Source organism: Phoca vitulina, unplaced genomic scaffold (assembly GCF_004348235.1).
Source record: "Phoca vitulina isolate PV1807 unplaced genomic scaffold, GSC_HSeal_1.0 scaffold6, whole genome shotgun sequence".
Lineage (NCBI taxonomy): Eukaryota > Metazoa > Chordata > Mammalia > Carnivora > Phocidae > Phoca > Phoca vitulina.
Window position 1 is genome coordinate 29,281,584 of NW_022589709.1, and position 17,194 is coordinate 29,298,777.

Below are 17,194 nucleotides of genomic sequence, written 5' to 3' on the forward strand. Positions count from 1 at the left end.
ATCTCTTTAACCAACGTAGTCTGCCTCAATTACCAGCTCAGTTCCTTCCTTCTTTAAATTTTGTTGCTCTTCAGGGCGCCTAGGTGGCTCACTCAGTTAAGCATTTTCCTTTGGCTCCGGTCATGATTTCAGGGTCCTGGCATTGAGCCTGGCATAGGGCTCCCTGCTCAGCGCGAAGTCTGCTTTGTCCCTCTCCCTCTGCCACTTCCCCTGCTTGTGCTCTCTCTCTCAAATAAATAAATAAGATCTTTAAAATAAATAAATAAGTTAAATAAATAAATAAATTTTGTTGCTCTTCTTGATCTTCCGCTATTAAAAAAAAAAAAAAGATTTTAACTCCACAATGCCTTTCCTTGCTTTTAAATGTTTCCTTACTCCTTGTTTTCTTATAAGACTTTTAAAAATTATTTATTTATTTATTTATTTATTTTTAAAGGCCCATTAATTCATTTGAGAGAGAGTGTTTGTGTGAGTGAGGGGAGGGGCAGAGAGAGAAGAGGAAGCAGACTCCCCGCTGAGCAGGGAGCCCCCCATGACGCTCCATCTCAGGACCCTGAGATCATGACCCGAGATGAAATCAAGAGTTGGATGCTCAACTGACTGAGCCACCCAGGCACCCCTTTTTAAGATTTTTTAAATGTTCTGTTCTTCAGATTGTACTTATTCTTTCTTTTACCCTTTATTTTTGTCCATGATCATTCTATTCTCTTATTTTGGGGGAGGGAGGGTTGGAGGAGAACCAACTCTTTTTCTTTCCTTCTATCTTTTATTTCTTTCCTCTAATATGTTTCATTTTTCTTTTCTAGCCTTGTAATCTCTGTTCCTCTTAAGGATCTATGTTAAATTTAGTTTAATCTGCATTTTGCAAAAAGAATACTTTCTTTACCAAAGTCCTCACACTACCACAGCTCTGTGTCTTCCTCACCAAGAACCCCAAGTTCAGGAGGGAAATGGGTTTCTGTGTCCATATCTTTCTGGCTATCCTTAGTAGGGAGTGTAACTATCATTTCTCACGAAAGTTTACGAGGTATAGGTTGACCAGATCAAATCAGTAAATACTCGTGGCATTTACGTGATGGGGGAAAGTGGAAGAAACATTTAACAACCAGTTCTGAGCTGACGAGGCACAACAACAGAATCACTTACCCAGTTAGGGAGTTTTAGTCACAAGTCAGAGAAAATCCAAATCAACCCGGTTGAAACAAAAAGCCTAACATAACTGAAAACTCCCGAAGTAGCCAAGAACATCCATTCTTCCAGGGTCTCTGCACTGCCTTCTATGCTATTAGTTTGATCGTAAGCATGGCTGCCCTCATGAACGCAGCAGACCTGAGGACTACGTGCCTTGTGCTCACATGCAACAGAAAAACACATTCCCAGCGAAAGTCCTAAGATTTAATTGAACTGGTCCAGGTCACACACCTTCTTCTGAACCAATTAGTATGGAAGGGGAGGGGGAGGGCAGTGATTTCCTAATCCTCATCCATGTGTTCTACTTCTAGATCCTGGCTAGAAAGCTCATGGAAACCACATGGTTTAAAGAGAAGGAGCAATGAGGAACTGTCTGTTGGGAAGGCGACCAGCGAGTGTCCACTGCATGAGGCAAAACTGCATGCGGATGGGGGAAAAGAACAAGCGGTAACTTCCTATATGGTCTTTTTGCCATGGAGTTATTTTGATAATTATAAAATTATAAAAAAGAGTAAACACATTTTATTTTATGACAATTGAGCTTCTCTACATTTTTTTTTTTTTTTATAATCAATTCTTCTAAGAACTCTTTCTGAGAATATTGGCCCCGACACAGTTACCTATTATTATTGCTGTTAAATTAAATACTACTGTAAAATAACAAGAAGAAAAAATAACAGATTAATAATGAACCTTGACAAATGACTATTTGAGAAAATATTAATATTCCTGTGGGAAAAGAGTGCTTAAAGACCAATTAGCTGATTTTTTTAAAAAGGTATTATAAAGTCAGTTTTAATATAAAGCAAATATAGGTGAAAAAAATCACTTTTAAAAAGTGAGAAGAAGGGCGCCTGGGTGGCTCAGTCGTTAAGCATCTGCCTTCAGCTCAGATCACGATCCCAGGGTCCTGGGATCGAGCCCTGCATCGGGCTCCCTGCTCGGCGGGGAAGCCTGCCTCCCCCTCTCCCACTCTCCCTACTTATGTTCCCTCTCTTGCTGTGTCTCTCTGTCAAATAAATAAAATCTTAAAAAAAAAAAAAAAAAAGTGAGAAGAAGCACACTTCACAAGTGAGCAACTGTCACTGGTCTCTCCTATTCCCAATCTCATTACACCTGTTCTGACTAAATACTAAATCAAGAGCTTATGGAATTAAAGGCCAGGACACTAACAACTGAATGTACAGACAAGTCATCTGCCTGGTCATTTGGGAATGGGCAGGGGACGGTGGTGAGGGTCATTTTGACAATAGTAAAGTAGATACCTAGATCAGACACAGGTTTTCACATAAATGAATGTCGATTTTAGTCCCCTCCAAAAAGGACCATGTGTATTTTCCTAGAGCATCTGAATGTCAATTTCAAAAGAACTCTCCCCAATAAGTAGAATACTTTTATTTTCTCAATACTTAAAAAAAAAAAAAGAAAAGAAAATAGAATGCTATCTGCAACAATGAGTCATCAGCCACTGCAGCTCTACAACACCCCGGTCTTGCCCTGTCTCTGCAGCCCTTCAAAAGGAGAAGACTATCTTTTAATGACACACATAAATCCCTGCAGTGCCTGGCTGCAAAGCATAATTAATTCTGGCCTTTTTGTGCTTAATGAAACACCTTGCACACATGACAGCAGTGAGTTTGAGCATCTTCTAAAATAGGGAAAGCCCTAGCAATAACCTAGTTCTACTCAAAATGCTCTGGAGGTCACATTTGTATGAGCTCTGCCATTATTTCTTCGAGATATATCTCTTATAAGAAGCAAATCACACCAAAGAAAACTCATAATCAACCACCTGCATGAACAGTTTTCTTAAGTTTTAAAAGTGTGCAATGTTTTGCAAATTCTTGGCAGTACACACATGCTTTTATTTCTCAATTTGTGGCTGCAATAGAAGGGTATTTAAAAAAGTAATTTCTCAGATGCAGCTGTTCAATATCATTTCCCTTTATTAGAATAATTTTTCATATTTTAATACATACTTACATGCTGCAATACAGAGGCTATTAGTCCACTGAGAATTTTAAAACATAAATTTCCAAGGTTCCATTTCAAAACACAAATAACAATATGCTCTGAGCAAATTTTTAAAAAAGAAATTTAACTGAAAGATTTACTTTGAAAGATTTACTCTTCTTTATAATATTCAATTATTCTGGCCCTACCCGAGAAGTCCTGAAAGCAAATGCCTACTTTCAAAGAAGTTACTACTGCTATGAATTCCTTGCTTCAATTATAGATAATATACAGAACAAGGAATCATGAAATCTAGAATTTCTCTCACCTGTTTAGGTGTAACTCCAGGCATGTGAATATCCAATGCAAAATCTGATGAATCAATAGGAATTACTGGTCTGGTGGTACCAAGACATTCATTGGAAAATGATCTGGTACTTTCTTTAAACCTTAAAAAAGAAGAGCATTTCAATATCCTTGAACATAATGGAATCTTAACATGAGAAGGAAAAAAAGAAAAAAAGAATTCTAAGATCTTAAGATAAAAGATTATTGATTTAGATCCAAAGACAACTCTAAAAGATATAATGACTAAATAATGTTCTAAAACATCAGAATTGCATTTAATAGTCTAGGAGCAACATATGCCCAACTTGGAAACAAAATATCATCAAAGCAAGTAAGCAGGCTACATTTAAAACTCCATTCAATAAAAGCTTGTCATAATATATCCTTATTCTATTTAGTGAATATAAAATATTAATAAATGAGAAATTAACATAGGCATGTCAGTTTTCTAATAGCATAAACATTAACTATAACCCAGTAAAATTTTTGTAACTATTTTGTGAGTGTCCAGTATCACTAGCCAGAAACAAAACACCAACAATAATATTGTTAGTAGGCAGAGCTGTTTGAGGCGGGGAAAGACTGCTATGTGAATTACAAATGTCCAAGTGCATGAATATTTAATATGGTAATTATGAGGAGTGTATATACAGCTTGGTGTTTTCTCCTGAGCTATTACAGTCCATGATCTGCTTCTCCCCACCACTTATCTATCTTGATACTTTAGTCTTTGAGCTGTTTTAAAAAAGAAGGCATTCAAGTCTAAACGACTCTACTATATATCTCCCCAAGAGGGAGTGATTAGTATTGGAAATCACAACTTCTAATTGGAGTTTTGAAAGCCAATGCAGCTTGACTAAAATACAGTGGGCTTTTTCTGTAAGGAGGACTTCACAACAAGTTACTGTGCTAAAATCCCAAGTCCTTTCAGCAGAGTAAATCAATATTGCATATTTCTACAACACTCTGGTTCGTAAAAGTGGTTACATTTTCAACAGCATGCACAGGAGCTATCCAAACATTCCGCCTGCTTTAAAAAATAAACACGCACCTCTTAAAGACAGAAAGTGGGCTTCTGAAACCCAAACAGCTGCTTGGAAAAACAAGGAGGAGAACTAGCAGGCTCGGAACGCCAGCCATGTCCTCGCCGCTCCGGCCCCGCCGGGAGAGGACCCGGCAGCGCAGAGCTGGGCTGGGGCCGGCGGTCGGGCAGCGGCGCCGCCAGCAGCCGCTACTTCATGGCCCGGGCGCGGCGGGCGTCCTGCGGCGGCCACACACCATCTGCCTGCGAGAGCGGCGAGCTGGACGAGGCGAGGTGTCTGGATCACCAGCCGCAGGCAGAAACCCGTGCGAAGGCGGTACTTTTGTCCAGTTCGCAAGCGGAAGCTTTCCGCCCTCCAGAGCTCCTTTCTGCCCTGGTGCTGGGGCTAGACGCGCGGGGTCCTTATCACTCAGGAATGACAGGGACTGTGAGGGCTATCACACAAACCCGCGTCAGTCATCATTCGGAACCTGCAAAAATAGAAGCAGATAATGGATGACTAACACATTACAGCATTTGTCCTCAGCAAATCCCAGCTGAGATTCTTTAATACATTAGTAGTTTTCACAAGCTTGAGCCCAAGCCTGGGGAAAATGCTGGTCTGTTGGTCTCCCTCCCCCATGACCAGCCCCCAAGATCTCACAGACCCTTATAGCCCCTGTTCTGCCTTTTGCTCTTTCTTCCTCCATCACACCCACTCTCTCCTTTTCCTTTCCTGATTCTTCCCTCCTTCTCCCTTTCATCCACCCCACTCTCTGGATTTTTTCTCCTTACTTCCTGTATCACTCCCTTTGGTCATCAAAAATGCACTTAATACCTCTGCTGAATGTAAACAAAGTTATTCACACAAATGACAAAGGTACAAGAAAAGGGAGAAAAAAAAAAAAAACTAAGAGAGGCAGAGACAAAAAGCACTTGGATACAACAGTAATCAAATAGAAAAAGACTTTGAGAACAAAGGCATGTTTATATCCGTGCATCAACAGTGCTACAGATTTAAGGAGAAAGATATCCCCAGTCAAGAAGGATCACCGAAGAAGTAATCTCTGAAGTTCTCAGGATAATTTTAAGGCAAATAAAAAAACTACAGTTAATATGATATATGAAATGAAAATGCCCATTTAAAAATCCTGTATCAGATACACAAAGTAATAGTTTCTTACTTATAAGGCATGCCTCCCAAAAGATACTCTTTCCTGAATAAAGTTTGGAGATTTACAATGCAATGCAATTAGAAACAGTAGGGAGAATCTCAGCTGCGGCCCAAATAAATTCTATCTACAAAGGGTATGATCAAGAACTTAATACAACTGTATATGAGAAGCCGTGCAGAACTTAAGATTTTAGAAAGAAGACTCAACTAGGCTAAATTTTGAAATATCCTTGTTTTGACTTTACTATTTTTCTGAACATACTTCAGACTATGTATCAAGTTTGTAACTTTTAGTTAGAAGGTACTATTTTAAGATGTATCATTCACAATATAAAAGTAGTTCCAAAGAAAAATATGTCTTAAAGTTTTACTTTAATCACTAATTATAAACATGGTTTGGGAATCTCAAATCCATTAACCAGCTGAATAAAAGTAAAAACCAAAAATCAGCAAGATTATATACAAGTGCATCACAATAATACATTAGCCTCTAAATTATCTTTTGGAATTCACAAGATGTTGAAGCTAATCTAAAAAACAAAACAACAACAACAAAAAAACAAAGAAGCAAAAAAAAAAACAACAAAACAAAAAAGTATGAACTAACCTTAAATTTAATCAGAAAATTTCATGGTCAATGCTTTCTAGAAGAAAAATGCCTTAAATCAAAAACAAATAAAACATGATTGAATATCCAACAGATCTAAGGGTGCTTAAGGCTCACCAGCACCCAAAGACCACAATTAATTTACATAAGCAATGGCATTTTTAAAAGACTGATGATATTTGTTTGAACTTTCTCTTTGGCTTGCTGTTTGAGCTTCCAGCAACAAAAACCTTCAGCTTTGTCTGAATTCTGTGGGTAAAGGAAAGAAGTCCTTCTGGGGGAAGAGAAACAATGGCCTGAAGGCTCTATTACTGCCTTTGCAACAAAATATAATCCTGTCTAATGACAATATGTCACATACCCTGAAGTTCTTTTTTTAAAAAATATATGTGAAGAAGGGATTATATTTTATTATTTCATGCAGAACAGGATTCAAGGACAGTCCTTCTTCCAGCTGGCAGGGAGATATGGTATTATACAAACACTTGAAATAAATTTAGTATTAAAATTCTCTAACAGGAACACAACCTTAAGCACTAGCCTTTGAAAAAATACTCCACTTATCTCTGATTGATTTTATTACCTTTGATGTCCCTAAAACCCCCACTAAAAGAAAAGGAACTGAAGTCGTGGGTTAGAAGCAAAGTTGATATTTACAGCCATGAACTGAACAAAAGGTCCTACAGAAATGAAAGCTAATTATGCTTCTTGGTTCTTGTAAACTATAGACATAATATAAATCACCATATGAAAAATATAATGGCTAACCATTTCACTTGTTTTATAATTCTTGATAATTGTGGAATATACAATATTCAAATCTTAGTAGTCTTTATTTAGGATTTTAAAAATTCAAAATATATGTCCTTGAGATAAGCCATTCCCTCACCCAAAAAACTAATTTTTAATTTCATATTCTGTTCAGAATATTGTTGGGTTTTATAAAATGAATAAAACTGAAAGAGAATACAGTCTATTAAGGGAGATGAGGACTTAGCACAATTAATATAAGGCATATTTAGAATGTAGTGTTCCTATACTATACTATAGTACTATAAAAAGGATTCAAGGAATTTTGAAGAAGAAAAGATCATTTTAGCCTTCAAGAGGAGAGTAAGAAAAGGAGAAATGTAAAGCAGTTGTCAGTGGAAGTAGGAGCTTGGAGGGTTGGGTTTCCTCTGTGGGAGATGGACATATTCCAGGTTCAGGGAAGGGTGGGAGCAGAGGAGGCCAAGTGGTAGGCAGAGCCCAAGTGGTGGGCAGACACAGATTTACTATTTTATTTCTAATTCAAAGCAAATATTCTGTTTCCACATCCATAAATTCTTAGCAAGAATGATGTATAGTTTGTACCCATACAGATGTTAATTTCAGAAACAGTATAAGTACAGCCATACAGAGGACCATAAAACTAACTTGGCTTTTATGAAGTATAAGCATTCCATTCCTTTCAATTTTCATTTGAGAAAAGAAAAAAAAAGGTAGTTGAAATTTGTAATTGATCAAAGAATCAAATAAATATATTGGCCATTCATTCATTAATTCATTTATTCAACAAGAGAGAACCGAGGTAGAATAGTGGCTGAGAGCTTGTAAACCAAAGCAAAACTGCCCGGACTCCTGGCTCCATCACTGAATAGCCTTGTGAAACTGGGCATGTACCTAGGCTCCCTTTGCCTCAATTTCCTCAAAAATAAAATGAATAATCCTACTACCTATCTCATACGGCTGTTACAAGAATTACATGAGTTCATAGCCTTAGAACAGTGCCAGACACATAATATATGTTCGCTATTACTGTTCTTGCAACAAGTATTTATTGAGTGCCTAAGAGTTTATTAATGCTGGGAATGGTGATAATCAAGACAGATAAAGTTCTCAGTCTTATAGCGATTACTTTCTAGTGGGGGAGAAAAACCAATGAAAATGACTCCCAAATTATAAATTTCATTTTCTTTTAAGGAGATTTTATGTGGTTTCCTACAAATGACTTACGATTAAACTGATGAAAGGATGCATATCCATTCACACAGCAATTCAACTCCAGGGATTTATTCTTAGGCAAAAATTGAACAAAGGCACAAACATGTTTAAAATGATATTTACTGACATGGTATATAACAAAGAACTATTTGTTTACAATAGCAAAGAACAAATCAATTTAAATGCTCATCAATGGGAGATTGGCAAAAAAATTTTTTTGGATATAAAAACTTGAATACTATGCATCCCTTTAAAAAAGGACAAGATGGGTCTATTTTTATAGCAAGGTCATATTCTATGACATATTTTTTCTTCTTGCATAATTAAAAAATGTTTAAACAATCTCAAACTTATAGAAATGTTGCAAGTACAGTTACAAAGAAATTTTTTTTTTTAAAGGTTTTATTTATTTATTTGAGAGGGAGAATGAGAGAAAGCATGGGGGTGGGGGGAGGGTCAGAGGGAGAAGCAAACTCTCTGCTGAGCAGGGAGCCCGATGTAGGACTCCACCCTGGGACTCCAGTATCATGACCTGAGCCGAAGGCAGTCGCTTAACCAACTGAGCCACCCAGGCGCCCCAAGAATTTTTTTTTCTTTAACCTTTTGAGAGTAAATTGCTGATGTGGTGCCTCATCACCCCTGAATACTTCAGTATGCATTTCTTAAAGTACATTCTACTACATGATCACAATACGGCCATGAAAATAAACACATTTGCACTAACACATTACTACCATCTAATCCTCAGTCTCCAAACTTTGCCAACTATCCCAACAATATCCCTTATAGCAAATGAATCCAGTTCAGAATCAAGTGTTACATGTAAAGTTGTCGTGTGCCTAGTCTCCTTCATTCCAAGAGAGTTTCTCAGTCTGTCTTTACCTTTTATGACCTTGACTCTATTAAGACTACAGGCCAGTTATTTTGCAGAATGCCTCTCAATTAGTATTTGTTTTCTGTTTCACAAGGACTAGATTCAAGTTGTGCATCTCTGACAGGAATATCAAGAAAGTGACGCTGTGTTCTTCTCAATTTTCTGTATTAGTTGTCCATTGTCACATATCAAATCATCCCAAAACTTAGTAGTTGAAAACAACAAATATTACCTCAAATAGTTTCTATGCATAAGGGCAAGAAGCAGGTTAGCTAGGTGATTTTCTCATGAGGTTGCAATCAAGATGTTGGCAAGGGCTATAGTCATCTGAAGCCTTGACTGGGGCTGAAGGATCTGCTTGCAAAGTGGCTTACTCACATGGCTGGCAAGTTAGTGCTTGCTTTTGGCAGAAACAACCTCTCCTCACTATGTGGCCCTCTCTGTAAGGGCTGTGTAAGGGCCCTTACAACATGGTAGCTGTCTTCCCCCAGAGTGAGCAAGGTCTTTTAGCATCTAGCATCCAAAGTCACATGTCATCATTTCTGTGATATGCTATGGTTACACAGGTCGGCCCCACTAGTGAAATGCCCACCCAAGGGCATGAATACCAAGAGGCAAAGATCATCTTCCTGGGAGCTGGCTACAACAGCATCTCATAAGATGGCATGCAATTTTGATTTGTCTCATTACTGATGATGTGAACTTTAATCATTTGATTAAGGTGGTGTCTTCCAGGCTTTTCCACTGTAAAGATATCATTTTTCCCTTTGTAATTAATTTTTTTTTGGTGGAAAAGTTATTTTCGACTTTGTAAATATTCTAATTCTTAGTAAACTTTAATTTTATTCAGTTATTTATTACATCATAATGGACTCATTGCTTCCTATTTTTTTCAATAGGTTTTAATCTGTTACTAACTCGATATATTTACACTATTTGATGCTCAGACTGTCTCCGTTGTGGCCCCTGTAAGCTAGCTTTTGTGTCCTTCTGACATATTGCATTATCCTTTTTTTCTTTTAAGATTTTATTTATTTATTTGACAGAGAGAGACAAAGCGAGAAAAGGAACACAAGCAGGGGGAGTGGGAGAGGGAGAAGCAGGCTTCCCGCTGAGCAGGGCACCTGATGTGGGGCTCCATCCCAGGACCCTGGGATCATGATCTGAGCTGAAGGCAGAAGCATAATGATTGAGCCACCCAGGCGCCCCCCCATTATCCTTTTAGCACTTTCTTGCTTTTTTGCCCCTTCTCCCATCTGGGTTCAAAACCCCACACCCGGCTTTCTCTTTGTGCTCTTCATCCCCCTTGGCCTTTGCTGACATCCTACAGTGAGCTGCCCACACACATGGATGCCCTCTTTACCGTGTTTGGGCTTTGACATCCCATGCCAGGCCACCAACCCACCACACTGATGCTCTCTTTACCCGAGGTGTGTTCCTTACCGTATGTCAGGCTGCCCTCCCTGAATGCCTACCTTGCTCTGCCCCACATAACAGCTTTAGGATTGAATTGTTCAGAGAGGGGAAAAAAAAATCAAATTATAGAACAGTATACACATGTATTTATAAATCTGAAGAAATATAACTCAATTTTATTTCCAATGGTTTTCTATGGGGATAAGTGGGGGGGAAAGGCAAACTTTCACTTTCCATTGATATGCTTTTGCAGTCTTTTGACTTCTACAAGCTTATATTACTTTTTGTAACCAGAGAAATATAGATGTAGATACAGATGTAGATATGCACTTTAAAATATTTTATTGGATGTGAATCTATGTATTTCAATTTACAGGTTAATTTCTATCTGAGCTAGGTGATGTCTTGAAAAACAAGTAACTCTCCTTCCTTGGCAAGAACTTTACGAACTACATTTTAATGGTGGTTTTATAGCTGTAATGCAGGGTTTCTCCAGCTCAGTACAAACAACACTTTGGGCCCAATACTTCTTTGCTGTAAGACACTGTCCTGTGCGTTACAGGATGTTCAGCAGCATCTCTAGATTTGACCCACTAGATCCCAGTTGCACTCCCTTCAGCTATGACAACAAAAATGTCTCAGACATTGCCAAATGTCTTCTGCAAGGTAAAATCACCTTGGTTGAGAACCATTGTTGTAATATGGTTCATTAAGATGAAGCTTAATTTGTAAATCAAATGTCATGCAATTCCCTTCAAATATATATCAGACATAAATCGCCAGAAAAGTGTTTGCAGATATGAAACTTCTAAATAATGTGAAAATAACAATCAGAAAAGCAAGTAACATTTATCGATTTATATGCAGCTGTTGATTTTACACATAATATCTCACTGAATTCTTATTACTTTGAAGTACAGGCTATTATTCCCACTTAATAGATGATGGCTCTAAGCCTTAAAAAAATAACTTGCTCTGGTTACTCGGCAGTAGAGTAAGGATTCAAATCCTGGCTTGTACACTCCAGAATATATTTTCTCAACTCCCATTTTTCAACATAAAAAAAGATTCTCTCTGTTCACAGAGGATGTTTTCTTCAAGTACAAAAAGGCCACACCCTCTGAAGATCACTTTATTATAAAATGATAACCAACGTTTATTGAGCAACTATTACATGACAGGCACTGTGCTAACAATAAGCTCAACTGAATCCTCAGCTGATGCAACTGAAGTTTATACCATTATCATTCCCATTTTACAACGTGGAAACTGGACATAAAGAGAATTGGTAATTTGCCCAGCGTACATAGCTGGGATTTAATACAGGCAATCTGATGCCACACTTGAAGCCCTTAACTACTCAGCTATCAATGTAACCTAGTCTTTTTTTTTTTTTTCATTCACATATTAGGAAGCATTCATATTTCCTCTGCAAGCCTACTAACATTACTCATTTGCTAATTCAGAAAGAACAAATTGAAGATTTATGACTAAGGTCCAAATCTGGCCCAAAAGTAGGCTTTGTTTGGCTTGCACAAATTTTTCCCAACTGAATCTGAATTCTGAGAAAACATTTCAAAACGAAAAGATTTCACATAAAAAGTGTCTTTTGAAGAATCGTAAAATCTGGCATCACTGGACCCACATTTCCATATGGCAACAATTAACTGAGTCAAGTAGTGTCTTCCTTTTAAGACAGGGCCAGCAATCTTAAGATTGTCATGCTCCCCACTGCTCCCTATTACTCCCAGATCCTGAGTGCAAGAGTAGTTGTTTTAACTGCCACCCAGCACCCAAGTACAGTTGTTTTCTGTGTATTCATTTGAGGTCTTTATTTTGCTTTGTTTCGTTTTTCATACCTGGCCAGCCTTGCTCATTATCATTTCTAGCTGTACCCTAAAACTATCTGTGTTTTGACCCCAGACCTACACCCGGGTTTTCTCTGTGTAAGAAGGTAAACTTCACCCTACATATAGCATAGAATTTGCCACAATTTGACATGCTAAGTTGCTTTTCTTTTCTTTTCTTTTCTCTTCTTTCTTTTTAAGGTTCTCTTCATTACCAAGGCACACCAAATTGAGTGGCATTTTCTGCACGTGGGTTTGTTTGGGATTCGTTATTTTAATATGTAGCCAATTTGAAGTATTTTTCCCTTGCAAGTCAAAATTGGCTGGGTAACTATAGAATATTTATGTTAACAAAATCTCAGGGGTACCATTCAGCATATGATTCTACTGGAATACCAACTTGCCAACAGGAACAAATTTTACTTTATTTTTTGGTTTCCGTGATCAGTACCAGATGCCCTTTAAACATGTTCATTAGTCATCAAATCCTCAGTCCTATAAATACTTCCATGGGGAAAGAAACAAGAGACATTATTCTTAATTAAATTTCTCAGCTTTGACTAATACAAATGTTACTTCATAACACATGTATCTAAAATCAGTGCTGGCATGTTTTAATGTAAAATAAAACAGATCCCTGAGTTCCAGTCAGCACACATCTCTGAGTTCTAAGGACTGCACTGCAAAGTTCTCAAGGATCCAGTGCCTTGCACAGCAGAGCCGTCCTGATGATGTCAGAGAAGTAGAAGGCCTCCTTTGTATGTGATTCATTTGCCTAGCAGGTATCTGATTTATTTATGAGCTCAGAACATCACAGAGAATTTAGTTTCAGAAAAAGAGCACAAAGCACTTCTGCAGCTATCACCACTTTTTTCCTTGAAACATTCCGGTGGAGTGACGGGGAACAAGGTATCAGCCTTGTCCTGCAGAGTCACTTAGCAAGGTGAAGAGCCCTCAGTGATGTCTATCCTAACACAGGGAGTGAGTCTGAAATGCGGGCCTAAACTTACAGGCTATCTCCACAATATGCCACTTTGAAAATTAATAAACTCTCTACTTCCTCTTCAGTGAAGTTTTTGAGAAACTAGTTTGAAACTAATACCCAAGACCTGATTACATTTTAAGTGTATTTCAATAAAGTGTGGATCACTGAAAGACACACTGATTTTGCTACTGAAAGGTGTTTTCCATTACTCTTGTATGGCTTCCTTTGTGTGTCCTTGCACTATTCTTTTCTTCTATTTTTAAGAGGAAGTTGGTATAGAATGGGGGTGGGAGGGGACCCCATTTAAGTGCAAATATTTAGTGCCTGGCATTGGGCTTGGAAGGATGTGGTTTGAAGGTTGGGATCTGCCTCTCCTTCTGTCTGTCTTGCAATTATCAACACATTTTTTTTTTTTTTTTAACAAGATGTCCTCTTTTGTAGGGTTTTTTTCCCCTATTTGATTCCACATCCTTAGGCTTGGTTATTTCAAAAGCACTTTACTACATATTTTGTTAAATGCTTCCTGATGACTTCAGAGGCAGAAGCTATTATCTACACATGAAATCTGGCTCAGATCCAGAACATGCTAAAAATAAGTTTAAAAATAAGTATTCTTTTTCTTAATAAGTAAAAAATCTACAGGAAAATATCCAGATTCTCATTCAAAAATAACATTTAACACACTTCATCTTTTGCTTCTTGTGATACTCACACAGAAGCATTTTCTCCCATAGCAGAACCAAATTTTCAAATGATTCTCATGTTTGCCATTTCAAATGTTCAAATACTTCCAATAAAATGCCCACAAACATACCCCTTTCTATTACATAAGTCTGGCTATCCTTTTCTTCAAGTCTCTCAGCTCTATAATTACAGTACTGAAAAGTAGAATCTATAATCACATAATGCTATTATACAATTCAAAAGCTCATGTGATTTTTTCTTAAAGCTCATAAAACAATGCCAAAACATTTTCTCATTTATATAAGCCTGCTCAATTGAGTTTACAGTAACCTAGAGGGATTCTACAAAATCTCCACTATACACTGCCCCCATCAGTCCATCTCAACTATATAATTTGAAAGCCACTAGCAATAGGAACACAGTTGCTTATAATGTTTTTTATTTTATGGCATAGAAGCTACAATAACATTTAACTTAATCATAAGAAGTGCATTTGAAATTTTAAGTATGCAATTCACCATTGAAAGAAAAGTATAATGTACTAAAGTAGCTTATACTCAGATTATTTTAATTTCTAATCTATAATAATAGTTTTCTTTGATCAGTGTCCCCAAACTCCCCATGAACTATCAATGAAGAGCTTCATAATTTTCTTCTGGCTGAAAAGGATCAAAGCATTCTTATGTTTGCCAGTACTCTTTGACAATGCTGCGCAAACAGGTGGTGAATTTATTTCATTGCTATTAAAGTGTTTCTTGATGTCTCGAGCTTAGAAAGAAGTGGTTTATTTTAACAAGATGCTTACAGACCAGCTTGCTCTTCCCCAATTTTTAATCTTCTTTACAAGGTTTCACATAGTGTTCGGCACTACACCCTGGAACTGAAAATGAAAGCTAAAAAAGGGTGAGGCCCATAATCCTCCCGGCCTCCTCCACTGGGTGAAGTCCTGGTGGTCCTACTCCAAGGAAGTGAGGCCTGACCACACCCAGTTGATTTTGTTTGCCTTCTCTCTCCATTGTGGACATTATATGCCCTAACCTTGAGTTACATCACACTTAAAAGTTGAGTTTTTAAGTCACAGAAAAATGTGAAATAACCCAATTGTGTTGGCCAATTTTAACCAAAATAAAGAGGCCCACAACACTATCAGATGGAAAATTGGTTCCCATCTTTGAAGTAAGAAAAACCCTTCCTAAAATTGCCACATTTCATGGACCCTTCCACGATCATAATGATACTTTTAATAATTAAAATAATATTTAACAATTACTGAGTGTTTGCTATATGCTAGACGGTGTTTTAAGTACTTCTCATGTATTATTTCACTTAATTTTCACAACACCCTTTGAACTAGAGTATTATCTCCATTTTACAGATGAGGAAATAGAGGCACAGAGAGGTTAAGGAATTTGCTTGACATTGACAGTGGCTGATTTCAGAGGCAGGAGCTATTAAACTCCAGGCTACACTTGATAGAGACTGTAAACCTGGTATTTGTTTACTAAGAAAATATGTAAAGGCTAAGTAAACTATTACTGATTCAGTAATGCTTTTCAATTAATTTGTATTTTGCCTCCCATATAATTAAAACTAATAGTTCACATGAGGCATGATATTTCCCATCGCACAACACCTGCTTCCCCCCAGGGACTCCAGGCTCCACCCTGAATCTCCCTCCTCCAGTGGATTCTGAGTCAAAAGGTAGAAAACAACGGTGTTAACAGGGAGTAGAGACTTGCACGTGAAATCAGAAGTTGTGGTTCTAAGTCCCATTTTAGGGATTCATTTCACATTCCTGAACTTTGGTTTCTTCCTGTACCAATAAGGGGTAATTGATAAATGCACTACCAAATGGCTACCATAAGAAACAAAATAACCTGGGCAAATTCTGAAATGACTAAAGTGCCAGAGAGACATAAGTTCTTATTAGTGTTTCGGGTTCAGCTTTACCAATGGATAAATTTTAAAATCTTTCTTTTATTTTTCTAATTTTTCCACTGTTCATTCTGAATGTACTAATACATCAGCTTTGAGTAAAGTTTCAGAGTACTAGAACATCTTCATATGGCAGACACAGTAAAATTATCCCTGGAAAGTGAGGAAAAAAATAGGGCTAAGAGATCCAAATTTAAACACTCTTCCTAACAAGAAAAATAAGAACAAAAATAGTAACTCTGTCATTCAGCAAAAAGAGAACTAAAATCTTAACTTAAATCATTTAAAACGTGCTCCAGTAATCAGGAATAACACCTATATTTCAAGGGAATTACCAATGTTATGTCGAGATTATTAGGAATCATTTAGCAGGTACGGGCTCTGACAGGTACGGTATGTCATGGCCTTTGAGTCTGTGTCGCATGACTTAAGAAAACCATACAGAGGCAGGCTTGCAGAACCAGCTGCCCAAAGAAATCAGTGGTGGAGGCAAATAACATGAATTTATATTCCCCAAGCAGTTAGATTTTTATTTTTTTTCAGGGAACAAATAAATATAAAATGGCACCAAGTAGGTCTTTGGGATTTAAGTGAGACAAACAGATTCTTATTAGTAATGCTTGCCTATCTCTTTATAGGAATATTGACAAGAAACATAACTTATTGTTGCTAAAGCATTTTGACGATGAAATGTGCTATATAACTACCAAGTACTACACACAAGTATTAAATGCTATATGAGTTATCAAGTTTACTACTATTTACTTGATTCTACTGACTTTAATATTTATTCCTAAATAGAGGGATTATGTGAATTACTTTGCTGGAAGATGGTTCTTTTGAAATAGAATTTTTTTCAGTGTTTGAAATGGAATTTTCACAGTTGGTATATAGGCACAAATTTTAATTTCTTAAAAATTTGCTTCCTATTAAAATGAATTTCTATGATCAGAAGGTTAAGTTTCTCTTTCAGAAAGCAAAGAAATCATGCAGATAAAGAAACTCTGGTCATAATACAACTTAGAAAATATGTAAGTCTCTATTGATAAAGCAAATAATGTACTGCCAATCCAGTAATTCTGCCAAAAGACTTCTCTCTTTTGAAACAGCACATTCCTAAAGATTTTGTAAGAATAGAAGCCAAATTAAAAAAAAAAAAAAAGGACCTTAGGCCTT

The 17,194-nt window shown here is 37.2% G+C and overlaps 1 protein-coding gene across 13 annotated transcripts in view; it reads right to left on the reverse strand.

Annotated features, from left to right (window-relative positions):
- Positions 1 to 17,194, reverse strand: part of PAM (peptidylglycine alpha-amidating monooxygenase) — a 281,181-nt gene that overhangs the window by 147,728 nt on the left and 116,259 nt on the right. For all 13 annotated transcript variants that reach the window (XM_032403926.1, XM_032403929.1, XM_032403928.1 and 10 more), the window contains exons 2-3: positions 4,544 to 5,004; positions 3,473 to 3,593 (exon numbers count right to left, since the gene is read on the reverse strand). In XM_032403926.1, coding sequence (XP_032259817.1) covers positions 3,473 to 3,593; positions 4,544 to 4,632 — 210 coding nt within the window. In that variant the 5' untranslated portion in view covers positions 4,633 to 5,004. The remainder of the gene's footprint in view (positions 1 to 3,472; positions 3,594 to 4,543; positions 5,005 to 17,194) is intronic.